The 16232-nt window shown below is 40.8% G+C and overlaps 1 protein-coding gene across 3 annotated transcripts in view; it reads left to right on the plus strand.

The window, feature by feature from the left end:
- The window catches only part of RECQL5 (RecQ like helicase 5), a 72814-nt gene extending 57211 nt beyond the window's left edge, over window positions 1-15603 (plus strand). For all 3 annotated transcript variants that reach the window (XM_089536151.1, XM_089536169.1, XM_089536160.1), the window contains 9 exons: window positions 583-641; window positions 2067-2140; window positions 3554-3647; window positions 5640-5780; window positions 6482-7128; window positions 7903-7981; window positions 11175-11426; window positions 14175-14247; window positions 14912-15603. In XM_089536151.1, the coding sequence (XP_089392277.1) occupies window positions 583-641; window positions 2067-2140; window positions 3554-3647; window positions 5640-5780; window positions 6482-7128; window positions 7903-7981; window positions 11175-11426; window positions 14175-14247; window positions 14912-15012 (1520 nt within the window). In that variant the 3' untranslated portion in view covers window positions 15013-15603. The remainder of the gene's footprint in view (window positions 1-582; window positions 642-2066; window positions 2141-3553; window positions 3648-5639; window positions 5781-6481; window positions 7129-7902; window positions 7982-11174; window positions 11427-14174; window positions 14248-14911) is intronic.
- Window positions 15604-16232: the final 629 nt, after the last annotated feature.

The following is a 16232-nucleotide window of genomic DNA, read 5'->3' on the forward strand; positions in this document are numbered from 1 at the left end:
TGCAAATATAAACAAGTGTAACACTAAAACATAAACAATACAGGGACATATATATATATATATATATATATATATATATATATATATTAAAGTAATTGAATCTATATTTTGATATGCACAAAATCTGAGAAGATAGTAAGGATTTCATCTTGTGGCTAAAATAACAATAGAACAGGCACCAGATGAATTGGCTCCTTCTCACTCTACCCACAGCAGCTATATCATGTCCACTACTGTGAATGGAGCATAGCAGGATGTATGCAAGAAAAAAGTATGTAGCCACTTCCCCGACATTTTTAAAATATAAAGTATAGGAAGCCGATTGTAGTTTTCCTTGCAGATTGCAGCTCAACAGCAATAGTTAAGTAAGGTAAGAAAAGTTTTATTTATAATCTAGTTTTGTTATATTCTCCAGGAAGAAGGGCTGTAAAACTATGGGTAAGTTGGTGGAAGTGGCAAAACAAACGTTCCTTCCTTGGTGTCATATATAGTCCAAGTTCATTCATCTGTCTTTTGTAAGCAATAAGGTATCATGTCAAAAAGTGTGGCGATGACAGTTGACTTTGCGTATGTCTCATGTAGATGCTGATTGTCCATTAAAGGATGCAGCCAGCCAGAAAATTGCTAGGATCACAGTGAAGGTAAGAGTTTTGCATGGGAAATTAATTTCATCTAAGCTACTTTTCCTTTACCAGTAGATTAGGCCATGAGATTCAAACTGGGGCAAGAAAATGTTAAAAATGAAAACGGACTGGAAGAATGAAAAGAGTGAGAAACATTTAATGGAGAACAGTGAATCCTTGAGAGAAATCAGTCCAGCAGATAGAACCAAAAAGTTGCTAGGGCCACCCTTTCTCTCTGTTTTCCCTCCCTTCCCTTCCCACACTCTCAGAATCACCACCAGGAAAACATTCTTTCGTATACTTTCCACAAAGCAACCCTGCTTAGGGTGGGAGGAGGTCACCCCTTCCAACTTGCATAGCCTTTTGAGAGTGCTGATCCTTGCTCATTATATGAGGGCTCTGCTTCTTATTAGAAAAAAGCTCAGGGGTGAAAGGAAGGAGCTGTCAGAACAGAACAACATTGCAGGTGGCATGAATTTCATTTCTACTACTGGAATTAGTTTTGTAAAGTATATCAGGATGAATTGACAGAAACATTAACATCAAAAATATGTGGAGTAATAGAATAAGAGCATGACTGAAGTATATTGTTCCATTTTAGTTGCTGCATTTGGCAACTGCCACACAGAGAGAACAACAAATATAAAATTGTTTGGAAGCCAGCTGAAAAACAGTGAACAGAACATATGTGCATTTAGGTTTGAGAGAAGGACAAATACTTGCTTGGTTTAGACATTTTTAATAACTAGGGGTTTTCAGGGCAGTATTCTGACCTGCTTGTTTGTGTACTACTAAACTAGATGTCCTACTTCAGCAAGAATGATCTATCTATTTAATCAGCATTCCCTACATGTGGTTGATGCAAACTTAAAGACTCATCTTAATACAGTACTGGTAATGTGATGAGTGTTTATGCATTTTTCTGTTTTCAACTGGCAGGGTCCCCTTTCTTAAAACTGAAGAGTTTTCTAAATTAAAGAGTTTCTTAAACTTAAGCTTCACAAGGCAATGGAATCTCCCAACCCAGCATTTCATCCCATCTACAGCGTTGTTCACTCTGTATTTGAGTACCACCTCTGAGGTGAGGTGAATTCATTCCATCTTACTAGTTGCACATCTCCTGCTCTTTGTGTCATAATTTCTCCTAAATTTAGTTTGTTCTAATGAGGCCAACAAGATTTTGACAAGAACTGCATCTTTTGATGGCAAGCCACACATTATGCAGGACTCCACATGGATCAGGTTTGCTGTATATTAAAATAAACATTTAGATTGGAGGACCTTAGAAATGGGTTATCTTTTGTTTTTTAAGGAAAAACCAGACAACAAAAAAGTAAACACTAGCTGTACTTTTCCCAGAACCACATGTTTAAAAATAATGCAAAAATAATGCTTCACTTTCTTTCATATGTAATAGTGTGCTCCCATTTATCTCAATTCTAGGCTAGAGAACATTGCTTGAAGATGCTAGAGGAAGCACTGAGCAACAACCAACAAGCAACATCCACAAGAAATGGGTAGGGACTGTGACCCAGGAATCTCACAGGTCTCAGCAGAAACCTTCTTTTTGTCCCAGTAATCCAGGCGTATATGAGCATGTGGGTGGGCACACATGCAAAGCAAGACAGGCAACTTTTCAGGGTATGCAGGATGCTAAAGTCTTCCTGGATCTCTCATTTAGCCCCCCATTTATTTGCCACTGGGAAGTGTGGTCTACCAAGCCTTGCGGTGGCCCTTTGTGCTGCCTGTGTACATGCAGATATGACAGTGGTAGTAGGATATGAGGAGGACAAGAGTCTTATACATATAGACACCGCACCCACAGTATATTTATAATTTTAAATAACACCATGATTATTAAAATGTATTGTCATCTGAAATTGTTATTCTACAGTCAGTAATATAAATCTAATGTTAGGAGCAGATCCTGTTACTTTAACATTCTGTATTTCATTTTATTATTTTAAAAGCAAGGAAAACATTTGTGTGGTGTTGATTTTTTTTATTTTTAGATTTTGTTGTTGTTGTACCATTCAGCTATTTTTGTTCTGTAATTGTATTTCTATTTGTGGCTGCTCTGGGAAAGTCTCTCTGCATGTCAGGCTATAAATAAATAATATGTATGTCATCATCATGTGCTGAACCATGGAAAAATATTAAAGCCTAGAAATAAAGACCTAAAAATTGTGCACGTCAGGCTAGATATCATGTTTCATGTTAAAAACCCAACATTTGTGTTCTTTTTGGAATAATATTGGCTTCCATCAAAGTCTAAACATACCTTTGTGTGGTCATTTTTGTATGTGGTGATGAAATTAAAAAAAACCTTTTATTTTTATAATGGGGACAGCCCTACAACTAAGACTCTCTCTTTTTATGATCCAAAGGTTGCAATTCTCTTTTGTAACCACTAGAGGATAGCAGTAAACTGTATAAATATAATATATAAATATAGAGAAGGATTTGCTATTCCATTTGTCAGGGCTATAGAAGTACCTATGCAATAGACTAGAAATATTCCAAAGGAAAAATATGCCTTCATCTTTTGCCTGGCCACCCAGTTGTAAGAAAACATTAGCCATAGTTACAATGCATAAATATTAATTTTGTACTGCTACTACTCCAGCTTTGATTTCATGATAATAACAGCCTTTACAGATGTAGTACTTCCCTGCCATTGGAAAACTGCATCCAGCAACAGTTAATCAAACTGAGTATATTTAGAAATGGAGAAACCTATAATTTTTTGTTTCCTGTCAGTTTAACATTTTTCCAATCTTACATTTGTATTGCCAATGCTTCTGTATCAATTTCCAGAGCAATGGTGAGCGCATTCCAGTTTGTGCAGAAAGTATGAATGATATCAGTTTATACTGAAGTATTCCAAATGAATAAATGCATTTCCTCTCTTCCCCTATCTCCCTTTTTAGTTCAGATCCCCTTGCATGGGCTGTAGAAATGGAATATGAGGCTTTCCAGACTAGCAAAATGGCAAACCTGTACAAAGCAACTGTTCTAAAGAAGGTAAGTAACAGCTGGGGATTTCAAGGCACAAACTAGGCTTAGGTTTTATTCTCCTGCTTTCTTGACCGCATAAAACATGTGGCTCCATGAAAAAGTATGCAGAAACTATTTTTTGTGTATTTTTATAATGGGGACAGCCCTACAACTAAAGGAGTAATGGGGACAGCCCTACAACTAAAATATGTCTAAAGGAGAAGCATTGTTGACTACTTCCTGTTCCACTATCATTGTTTTTTTTAGATAAAGCATCACATTGATATTATAGGCAAGTCTTCGGATCCCATTCTTCGGCAAGGTACTAAGGCATGTAGTGGCTTCTTAGCTCCAGGGGTTTTTGGATGAGGCAGATTATCTAGTTGCATTTCAGTTTGGTTTCAGGCCTGGTTAGGGGATGGAGATAGCTTTGGCTGTCTTGGTAGATAACCTATGCTGGCAATGACAAGGGAGTCTGTCACTCTTGGTTCGACTATCTCGTAGCAGCTTTCCATACCATCAAATATGGTACCCTTCTGGGTCCCTTCACTAAGATGGGGCTTGGAGGTAATGGTCTACAGTGGCTCCACTTTTTCCTGGAGGGGAATTCTCAAAGGGTGATGCTGGGGGATTCCTGTTCAACCCCTTGGCCATTGGCCTGTAGAGTCCCTCAGGGTTCTGTTTTGTCCCCTATGCTATTTAACATATACATGAAATTACTGGGAGAGGTTGTCCAGGGTCAGAGGTCACCACTGTGCTGATGATACCCAGTTCTGCTCCTTTCCATCTAATTCCAAGGAAGCTGTTTCTGGGCTAAACTGGTGCTGGACTAGACTGGATGAGGGCAAATAAGATATCTAGGAGTCCAAGTTGGTCACAAATTGAACATGAGTCAACAGTGCGATGCGACAGCTAAAAAGGCCAATGCAATTTTAGGCTGAGTCAATAGAAGTACAGTATAGTGTCTAGATCAAGAGAAGTAATAGTGCCAGTCTATTCTGCTTTGGTCAGACCCCACCTGGAACACTGTGTCCAGTTCTGGGCACCACAATTAAAAAAGGATGTTGAAAAACTGGAGTGTGTCCAAGGGAGGGCGACTAAAATGGTGAGAGTCTGGAAACCATGCCCAATGAGGAAAGACTCAGGGAGCTGGGTATGTTTAGCCTGGAGAAGAGAAGGTTAAGAGGTGATATGATAGCTCTGTTAAAATATTTGAAGGGATGTCATATTGAGGAGGGAGCAAGCTTTTTTTCTGCTTCTCCAGAGAACAGGACCCAGAACAATGGATGCAAGCTACAGTAAAAGAGATTCCACTTCAAGATTAGGAGGAATTTCCTGACAGTAAGGGCTGTTCGACAGTGGAACACACTCCTTTGGAGTGTGGTGGGGTCTTCCTCTTTGGAAGTCTTTAAACAGAGGCTGGATGGCCATCTGTTGGGTATGCTTAGAGAGTTCCTGCATGACAGGGAGTTGGACTTGATGGCCCTTGTGGTCTCTTCCAACTCTGATGCTATGATTCTAAGCTTAGTCTAGACAAGACTGGGTTGCTTGTAATATTTTAGGTACAAACCTGTGATGTTTTTTGTTTGCCTAGTTATTTAGATGATTTTTAGATGTCCTTTTATGGAATTTACACTATTCACCTGTTGTATTTTTAATCTTGCGATCTTGCTTTTCAAACACATTTTAAAATGGGATACAGGTTTTTGAATGAAGAAACAAAATTGTGCAAATATGTTCTTTAATGTGCTTAAACGGAATAAGAAAAAATCCACCTATTTTTTGTATGCAAGAAAGCTTTTTGTGTAAGTCAATGTATAAAAACAGTCTTACCTGAATCATAATCCAAGGTAGAATGGCCATTGATTTCCAAGGTTGATAGTAATTTTGCAGTAATTAATTTGGACAAGAATAATTTGTGAACATTTCCTTAGACAGAACTGTTCTTTCTGCTACTTCTATTTTGAATTAAATGCTGTGTGAACCTTCTGGATATTTGCTGGTCTTTTCTGCATAAAGATTTCAGAAATTAACAAAGCTTCAAAAGATGGAGAACTGTATTCCAACCTGGTTGCAAGAGTTAATGGCACTACCAAAGTGAAGACTGAACCTATTGTAACAGCTGATGATGAATACTTCCAAGCATCCAAGGTGAATACGGTAAGTAGAAATAGTTATTGTTGAAACTTAAGTTTTGATAACTTTTTGTACAATAAAAATGATTTTGCAACAGCAAATCAACAATAATCTTGCCTGTAATATTCCATTTCTGCAATTCCTTCTTAGATGCCCTTTTCCTCTATTGCTTATACCTGCTAATGCTTTCCATAAAAGAAAAGCATAGTTTGTGACCCTCCATTTAAGCTTTGATTTCATGTTTCCAAGTGATAAGACATGTGGGTAAAAACTGAATTCTTAGGGCATGTGTTCACTGGCCAGAATATTCTGGACTGCTCCCTGTTATCTGTGCTCTCTCAGCAGTGGTGACAGGCTGCTGTCTTTCCATGCAATTCCCATTCATCACCTGACACCTCTGTGAGGTCACAATGAGGCACCTAACCATGTTATTAACCTGACCTCTGAGTAGCTTGCATCTGCAGCAGCAAGATCAGGTGACTTACAGGGACCATGTGGAAGGCAGCTGCCCAACATCACTGTGGAGAGAGCCAGAAACCCATTTTAAAATTGGGCTAAGGGGAGAAAAGGCTGAATCTGGTGTGGATGTCAGGAAGACAGCCCAGTTTAGAATTTTGGTCCTGCCTCATGTAAACAGTACATTGCAAGCGTGGGAGGAATTCGGAGTAAATAACCCATGTAGACAAGCCCTTAGCTATCTGATTTCTCATCTCTTTCTCATGTAGTTCAAACCCAAGAGGGTAGGAATTGGAATCAGAAAGACACCTGCAGTGTTCCAGTCTGCTTCAGAAATTCTAGCAGCCAAAGAAGAAACTGATGTTAATCCTGTTAGGGAAGAGTCAAGCCCAAACTGGAAAGGAGACTGTATTTGTGATCCTGAGCCTGTAGACATTGATAATGTTCTTGAAAACAAGGTAAAAGTGACCAAAGAAGTCAGCAAAAATGTTGGAGTTCCTAAGAAGAAGGGACAACACAGCACCTCTGACCCTATTGTTTCCTTAGGAGTTAGTCCTACCAAGAAGGGCAAACCCACCAAGAAGCAGCAGCTGCTGGCAGAAACAGCTAGGAAAGAATCTCAGAACATTGCCAAATTCTTCTCCATCTCCAAAGAAGAATCTAAGTCTGCAGTATGCAAGTTTGATCTGACAGAAGATCAAAACAGTAATCTCAATGAACTACCTCAGTTTCCTTCTCAAAAAGTGTGCAAAGAGAAAGCAGGATTAAAGGAAACTGAAATTGTCCCCAAAGAAGAAGTAGGTGGCACATTCCAAATAGAAGATGACAAATCTGAGAAAACAGAAGATCTGACTTTGGGTAGTCATAACTCAAGGGCAAAATCTTCATATTTGGGATCAATCCATGAAAAATCAGGGTGAGTGGTATTATTGCTTGCCTTCCAGGTGGTGTTCTATTAGTGGAAGTTTAGGAAACAATATATTGAAAGTTGAAGGAGGAGGAAGGGATAATTCATAACCTGTGAAGTCAAAGGCTTTCATGGATGGCATTCATACTTTTTTGCAGGTTTTTTGGACTATGAGGCCATGTTCTAGAATAGTTTCTTCCTGATGTTTTGCCAGCAGGGAATGCTGGCGTGGAAGAGAGTGGGATATATATACTGTTGGTTGAGAGGAAGTGGTTTACACGTTAATCTGTGTATTGTTCTGTTGTTGAATGGCAAGGCCTCAGGGTGTCTAATTAATTCAGGGTGAGGGGGGTTTCCCAGCAGACAAATCCAGATAATTGTCTGAGGCTAATTTGAATATAAATGCCAGTGGAAAAGCCATGTGAAAGCCTTTGACTTCGCATTCATGTGAATACGTTGTTACAAACTGAAGCTGGAGTTGTAGGTCTAGGTCAGGCATTTCCTCAGTATTGATTATCTAATTAATTGGTGCAGAGATCATAAAAGGGTGAGAGAGATTCCTTTGGATGGGTGGCTAAAGTGGCTGCAGATGGTTTCTAGATGAAATCTGTAGTTATTGCAGAAACTCTTACAGAATTTATCAGTTCATCGAAACCTATTCTCACCTACTTCATGGGCCACTTATGGAAAATCACTTAACTAAACAGTTTAAAATAGGTGGGTTTTCCTTCCTCATTATAAATCAGTACTCATGTAGGTTTCTCTGATTATTCATCTCCCTAGCTGTGCTAAACCTTTGATTGAAGAGGAAATGGCCAACAGTTATGAAAACCGTAGTGGAAAGAGACCAGGATCAACTGAGGTGAGATATTGTTGTTAATATCATTTTAGTGGTTGCTTCCTCTCCCACACATAAATGTCCCCTGTTTTGAGTTTTTCTCTCCTGCCATTTTGCAGGAACTTTAGGAAGACTCTCTTACAGCTGTTAAAATGGGACTAAGATGTTGCCTTTGGAATGTGGTTATACAAAGTGAGATTGCTGGAGTAGCAGATACATAGATGACAACAAACAACATTCTTTTTCTCAGCTGGGCCTGTGTTTGTAATCAGGATCCTCTTAGGGACCTATCTATACTTCTTGAACTTTTTCTTCACTTTTCCAAATGAATGTGATTTTTTAAATACAAACAAACAGGTTCATTTATATACCACTTCATACTGAACTAACAGTGTTTATGTGGTTTACAACTGTAAGTTAATTGCCCCCAACAATCTGGGTACTCATTTTAGCAACCTCCTCGGAAGGATGCAAGCCTGAATCAAGCTTGAGCCCTTTTGCTGGTATTGAACTCGCAACCTTATGGTTTTGAGTGAGTGGCTGCAGTATAGACATTTAACCACTGCACCACCAATACATGATGGAAACCCTCAGTCCTCCAGTCCTGTGTCTCTGGCAGAGGACTGCAGCAAATTACAGTATAGATGTAGATGCATCTTTTTTTAAGTTGCAACATAATACAACAAACAAAAAACCAGAACAATGAGCACAAGAAAACATTAGGGCAAATAAGATACTTTCCTAGCTATATAAATTGTGATAAAAATCTGAAATATCAAAAGGACCAAATGGTGCAGTTTCAGAGTATGCAAAAATACAAAAAAACTATTTTTGAGTAAACTTGTTTAGATTGGTTAATCCAGGGGTAGGCAACCTTTTTGAGCCGGGGGCCGGGTTGCTGTCCCTCAGACTACTGGGGGACTGAAGCCAAAAAATTTGTCTCCAAACCAGGACAGATGTAGGACATTTTTCCAAATGTAGGATATATTTTTTTAAATGGAGGACATGTGAAAAAAAGTTGCTGCTTTTTTTAGGCATGATCAAAATGGAGGACATTTTGGCATTATTCCTAGACATATGGCAGAAATGTACTTCCCTTTCTGGCCAAACCACCCCCCTCCTCATTCCAAAACACACATGACAGCACATTTGAGCATTTCACGTGGCTTTATTTACCATGGGTTCTTGCAAATTTCATAGAATCATAAAATCATAGTCGGAAGAGACACAAGGGCCATCCAGTCCAACCCCCTGCCATGCAGGAACTCTCAATCAAAGCATCCCTGACAGAGAAGCTTATTGCATAACCAAACCCTTTGGGTTTAATACTTAACATGGGGTAACATGGCTATGCATACTGAACATGTCAAGGTGGTTTAACAAGAAGTGAATTTGCCCTTGGTTAATAAGAATACAGAAAAGGGAAAATAAATGCACACAGATGGGGCCAAGAACCCACTCAACAACCACAACAACAATACACGGGGCAGGAAAATAAAAAGGCACACACACAGATGGGGCCAAGAACCTGCTCAACAACCACAACAACAATACACAGGGCAGGAAAATAAAAAGGCACACACACAGATGGAGCCAAAAACCCACTCAACAACCACAACAACAATACACGGGGCAGGAAAATAAAAAGGCACACACACAGATGGGGCCAAGAACAATACAGGAGAGGAAGATACATGTTGGAAATGGCTACCTACCTCCTCCTTTTTCTTTTCATTTTCGGTGCCAAACAGCACCCGGAAATGGCCCTTTTCCCTCCCGCTCTTCCAGGAGAGGCTTGAGCTCAGTGCTCCTCCTCTTTCTCCTCCTCCTCCTGGGAAGCCATACCTTCCCATTGGGACTGGCCAATGGTCGACTGGGGCTGGAAACAGCCCCGTCCCCAGCCTTTTCCTATTAGCAAGCCAGCCTCAAGGGAAGGAGCTGCTCTTTGTGAGCCCCCTGCGTGTGTGCGTGCGCACACAAGCTCGGCAGGCAAGGAACTCCTGGGGGCTGTGGAGGCGGAGGAGGTAGGTGGATGGCTGGCCACATAAGCAGCCAAAGGCGCCGCCGCAGTTATGGCGGCGGCAGGACTGGCCTGGGGCCGGTCCGAAGGCCTCAGCGGGCCTGATCCGGCCCACGGACCGTGGGTTGCCGATGCCTGGGTTAATCCTTCAGAAGTTTTAATTTGATAGGATAATTCTCTGTCATAAACCAAACTCTGTTTAACCAAGCTGAATAACTGAACACTTCTAGTATTCTCTAACATTTTGCAATCTCCTGTCTTGCCACCAATAATAAAAGTGTAATGAGTTCCTTATGCTGCAGTTTGTCATTTGCTGCAGTGAAAATGGACAGCAGGAGTATAGCCTCACATAATAATGCAGGTTGGTTGTCTGTGGACTGAAAATTAAGGATCTCTCTCCAAAAGCTTTTAACTAATAGGCAAAATAACCACATATAAAGAACATAGTTTATTATACTCTCTCCAACAGAGTGAGGATAAAGACAGTTTGCAAGGAATTAAATACAATCTATGCAGTGTTATAATCTCCTGTTCCCTAGAGGGATTTAAATGGTGGGACATCCAGATTTTAGCCCATTCTGCTTCAGTCAATGAAATTCAGTAAATTGAATTCAGATTCCCACCACATTTTAAAATCTACATTCAACCTGGTTTGAGACAGCTAAACTATTCCCTCATATCTGCCTCCTCTGATCTATCGTATACATTCAGATGCCCAATCGCATGTGTATAGGTGTTTTATATAGCTTAGGTAGTTTTTACTGGGAATCATTGAGACAAACCTCTGGCTTTGTTCCCTTATATGCCGTCTTTTAAAAGGTTTAGAGACATCCTTCTTGACTTTAGGAAAGCACAAACAAAGAAGTGAGAATCTGCTGCACACAAAATGTAGCACTGGCATGCACATAGAAATATACGAAGTTGCCTTACCCTGAGTCAGACCCATCAGGTCCATCTCATCTACTTTTGCCATCTCTGACTGGCAGCGATGGCTTTCAGGCAGGATGCTTTCCTAGCTCCAACCTGGAGATCTCTGGTTTATCCTAGTAGTCTCCCATTCAGGTATTAACCAGGTCTGACTGGTCAAAACCGGATGAGACTGGGTGTGTTTGGGGTGTACAGTAGTTGTTTTTAGAAAATCTACTTAGTTTTTAGCTACATGATGTTTCTTTCATTAGTTTCTGTATCTCTCTCAAGGACCTGGAGAGCCCTGCTGAAAAGAGGCTCAGAATGATAACCACACCATCCATATTGTTGCAGTCGGAGGGAAAAGCTGGGGGACCAGTGAAAAAGAAAGTCACTTTTGATCCAAACCTAGCACAGGTTGATAAAGAAGGAACCACCAAAACCATACAGCCACCTACAAAGGCACTATCACTTAAAGAAACCGCTGATATTGTTGTGAAGTACTTGACCCCTTTCTACAAAGATGGGAGATTTGCTACCAAGGTGAGTTATGAGCCACAGGTGTGTGTTTTTTTTCATTTGAAAAGAAACTGAAAAATAATCTTTGCTTTCCATGCTGCCTTTTAAACAGGTTTTTTTTTTCAGTTTTGGGCCAATTTCTTGACTACCTGGTAAGGTTAGGACCGTGGCTGGAAAGTATATTGTCCTTCCTCATTGCTTCAGTGAGCTTCTTTCAGATGAGCGTTTATCATGAGTATATTGAACTGAGGAAAGATGTACATTTGGCAACAATTATTTCTCTTTTGAACTCTTGTCATATACCTGCCTCACTGCTTGATGTAATTTTCAAAGGCTTTTCACAAGTTCCTAGTAGGAAGGAAAGAGGCATTCTAAGGTATATTAGCTCTGACCTGGATTCCTGTCTGATTTATTCTTCTCAACTCAATCATCTGCATTTGATATGTAGTGATGATGTCATTCCAGCAGTTCTGGAGTGTCACCCCATTACAGCAATAGCTTGCCTTTTTTAGCAAGCAGTTGCCTTATAGCTCCCTCCTTTCTGCCCTCGCTTTTCCATATCTTCATTCTCTCTCTCTACAGGCTCCTTCCCTTCGGACTTCAAACATGCTCTCATTTCCCCAATTCTGAAAAAACCTTCTCTTGACCCCTCCTCTTTGTCTAGCTATCGTCCGATTTCTCTTCTTCCCTTTCTTTCTAAGGTTTTGGAACGGGTTGTTTATTCGCGCTGTCTTGAGTTTCTTGAAGCCAACTCCATCCTCGATCCCTTTCAGTCTGGTTTCCGCCCAAGGCATTCTACTGAGACAGCTCTCACTAAGATTTCGAATGACCTTTTACAGGCCAAGGCTAATGACCTTTACTCTGTACTCATCCTTCTTGATTTGTCTGCTGCCTTTGACACTGTTGATCACTGTCTTCTAGTTGATATACTTTCTGACCTTGGGTTCTCAGACTCTGTTCTCGACTGGTTTAAATCTTACTTGTCTGGCAGATCTTTTGCAGTAGTTGCAGGGGGCCAGACTTCTTCTCCTGCTCCCTTATCTGTTGGAGTTCCCCAGGGCTCTGTTCTGGGTCCCCTTCTGTTTTCTCTCTACACACTGTCCTTAGGAAAACTCATTAGCTCTCTTGGCTTTTCCTACCATCTGTACGCCGATGACACCCAGTTGTATCTTTCTGCCCCTGACCTTTCTCCAAGCCTTGAACAGCAAGTTTCGTCTTGCCTCACAGCTGTCTCGCAGTGGATGCGCCATCGGCGTTTGAAGCTCAACATGTCCAAGACTGAGCTTCTTGTCTTTCCTCCTAAGCCCACCCTTCAACTCTCCTTTTCTGTCTCTGTGGACAACATTTCTATTCAACCAGTCCAGCAAGCCCACAGTCTTGGTTTTATCTTTGACTCTTCTCTGTCGTGTATCCCTCAGATCCAGACCACAGCCAAGGCTTGTAGATTCTTTTTGTACAATATTGCCAAAATCCGACCATTTCTCTCTGCCTCTACTGCCAAGATCCTGGTCCATGCCCTAGTGATCTCACGACTTGATTACTGTAACGTCCTCCTGGCTGGACTTCCTCTTTCTCACCTCCATCCTTTAATCTCTGTCCAGCATTCAGCTGCACGCATTATCACTTCCACCCACCACTCTGACCACATCTCTCCTGTGCTGGCATCCCTTCACTGGCTCTCCCTCCATTTCCGCATTCAGTATAAGCTCCTGCTGTCAACATTTAAAGCCCTCCATGGACTGGCCCCTCCTTACTTATCTGACCTTCTTTCTCCTCACCTTCCCACCAGGGCCCTCCGTTCTGGTAGTCAAGGTCTACTGTCTCAGCCCAGGATTTCCTCTGCCCCATCCCGGATTCGCCCCTTTTCACTTGCTGCCCCTCACTCCTGGAACCTTCTTCCCCCACAAGCAAGAGCCATCACTTCTTTAACCAGCTTCAAAACGGAGTTGAAAACCATCCTGTTCAGAGAAGCCTTCCCAGGCATTGCATAATTGTCGCTTACTACTTGATGTTCTTTTGGTGCCTGTTTATCAAACCATTTCCTGTATTGCTATGTACTGTATATGCATTATCCTACTTGAGAGTATGTATTTTCCCTGGAAAATGATTAACCATCCATTATGAAGCCGAGCCCTCCCTCCAGTCCATCTGCCTTGGTCCAGGCCTCGGAGGTAGAGAGGAACTGCTGGACCTCTTACCCTTTCCCTCCACCACTCCCTTCTCCTTCTGTGTCATGTCTTTTTAGAGTGTAAGCCCGAGGGCAGGGAACCGTCTAACTAAAAAGATTGCATGTACAGCGCTGTGTAAATTTACAGCGCTTCATAAATAAAGTTTAATAATAATAATAAATTATTGGGTCCCCAAGTCACTCATCTGGCATAATGATAAGAGGACTGTATAGTTTTTCACAAAGACCTCTTTGACTTGGCTTACAGAAGTATATGTGCAGTATCAGAGCAATATACTGTTGAGAGACCAAAACATTTATTTTTGTCCATTTCCAGTTTTAGTAAAGCTCAAGTCTCCATTCATTTGGGCTACCAGCAATTCATATGAGTTTGATCTTTCATGTTTTCTTAAGTGGTTAAGGTGCACTTTCTGTTTGTGTAGCACCTCACATGGTGATCTCTACATGTGTAATCATATGATATGTATAATGTTGTTCCAGTATCCAGATACCTTGGTTAGCATATAGAACTGCATGTTGCATAAAAATAAAATTGCATGTTAGACCTTCACTATACCTATGCTTTTTTTCGTCCTAATTGACAGGATCTGTTTAAGGGGTTTGCCCGGCACATCTCTCACCTTTTGGCTGCAGACAAGAATCCTCTGCGCAGAATGGGTGAGTTCTTAGATGGGTGAGAAGGAATGGCCTATCTCTTGTGCAACGTGGCGTGGGCTCTGTGTAGCCCCAAAATGTGCTGATTTTTAGCACTTGAAGAAATTTTTTGAAGTGGTGTAAATCATGTCTGTAAGTTGTGGTAACTGCATGGTGTTTATGCAGAGTTTTTCATAAAGTGTAATTCTCAAGAAGCCATCTTAAATTTTGACTATTGCCCCTTAGGTGGGCCAAAATTGATTGTGCAAGAAACTGCCTCACACCACATCAAATTGGTCATCTGAGTCAGTATTACCCAAGTGGCAGTGGCACTCTGGAATTTCAGATGAGGATTTTTTTCAGCCATTTTAGAAATGCTGTGGTTGAACCTAGGTTCCTGCTTGCAAAGCACATACTCCACCATGGAGCTCTCAGTCCTTTCTCATTCTTTATATTGCCTCAATACAGTGTATTCCCCAGTTTTTTAGAACTCCTACATTCTGTAATCAGCATTTGTCACTGGAAGAGTTTCAGCTTCAAACTGGTAACAATTTGTGTGGCTAGGGCAGAGAAGGGAGGCTAATGCAGATTCTTTTCCATGTAGTCTTGTAAACAAAACTATAGCCAGCAGTGACGTGAGTGAGCGCTTGCTTAGCATTGTCTTGTTTATTACTCTTTATTTTTCCAGTGAAAGAAGAAGCACAGAGGCTGATCAAGCTGTTTTTCAAAAACCGGAGCAAGTGTGAAAATGAGGAGGACTGGCAGGACCTCTTGAGCTTGGAAACATGACGTAGGAAATGTAGCAGTTCTTTCTACTTCCTGTGGCTACTGGACCTATGCCCTCCCCACTGGTGGATTCTTTGTGTCTATGCTTTGGGCTGCTACTGGGGGGGGGGAGTAGGGTGGGGAGCGTAGTTAGCAGAGAATATCTCTGGGGAAAAGACCTTCAGTGATGACATCTGACTTTCTCTGTCTGAGACAAGCTCTCAAACTTAGGTTCCGTAGTTATTGGGTCACCTATCTACTTTACACTTTGCTGCTTTTAGCAGATATAAAGGGGCTGGAATGAAGTATTTTGTTAGGAATCCTGCTGCTATCCAAGATTCTCCTACCCCCAGTCTTTTAGTATGAATTCTACTAGCAGCAGCCTTAAACAGAAGAAATGCAACTGCACCACTCAGGGGTTTCTGGGCTGTAGAAGTGACTTGTTATAGAATACTTTTACTTTGGAGAAAACTACTGTGAAGATTGGCATTGAAAGTAAATCTAGAAGAGTTGCTTTGGCCAATTTAATTTTGATTTTTCTTAAAATGTTGGGATGTTCCTTTTATTCTGAAAAGTGTTCTCTTGCATTAGAATAAAAAGTTTGACCCACAAAAATGCTACAAGAATGAGAACTTCTCTCAGGGACAGCACACTGACAGAAATATCTCTTTTATGAGTTGGCAGTAGAGTGTTGATTGAAGTTAACAACCAAAGTAAAGATTGCATGGAAACATAGGTAACAAAATGCAGGTAATTTTTAAAAAATTAAGGAATGAAGCTGGTTAGGGTGAGAGTGATCAGACATAATGCAACAATCTGTAAGGAGAGGCTTGTTTGCAGTCAGTTCTAATACTTTTTGCTGCTTTGTTGCCACTGATTGCCACTCTAGTCACTCCCATTTAAGATTTCAATGCATATTTACCGCCCCACTCCCCAGTATTCATCAACATAGTCAGGCCCCACAAGTTTATTTCAAATAAGAGAATGTTATAAAATCTTTTGTTCTTATGTTCTCCAGGATTGATGGTATGTCTTCAGTAATAGGAGCAGGAATGTGCAGATCCTTTTGTTTGTAACATGCCACTATAATTTAATATGTAGAGCTTCATGGATAGGAGCAGTTCTGCCTGTTAGTAAAACCTCAGGAATAAACAGAGGCCATGGGTTAAAACACCCACACCCATTGAATTTTTGGTTATGAGTATGTATTCTGTTTCTGTGCATCAAAAGTGCATAGAATTGTG

The sequence above is a fragment of the Sceloporus occidentalis genome, unplaced genomic scaffold (genome assembly GCF_023333645.1).
Source record: "Sceloporus occidentalis isolate IW3139 unplaced genomic scaffold, rSceOcc1.0.p SCAF_1, whole genome shotgun sequence".
NCBI classification, from domain to species: Eukaryota; Metazoa; Chordata; class Lepidosauria; order Squamata; family Phrynosomatidae; genus Sceloporus; species Sceloporus occidentalis.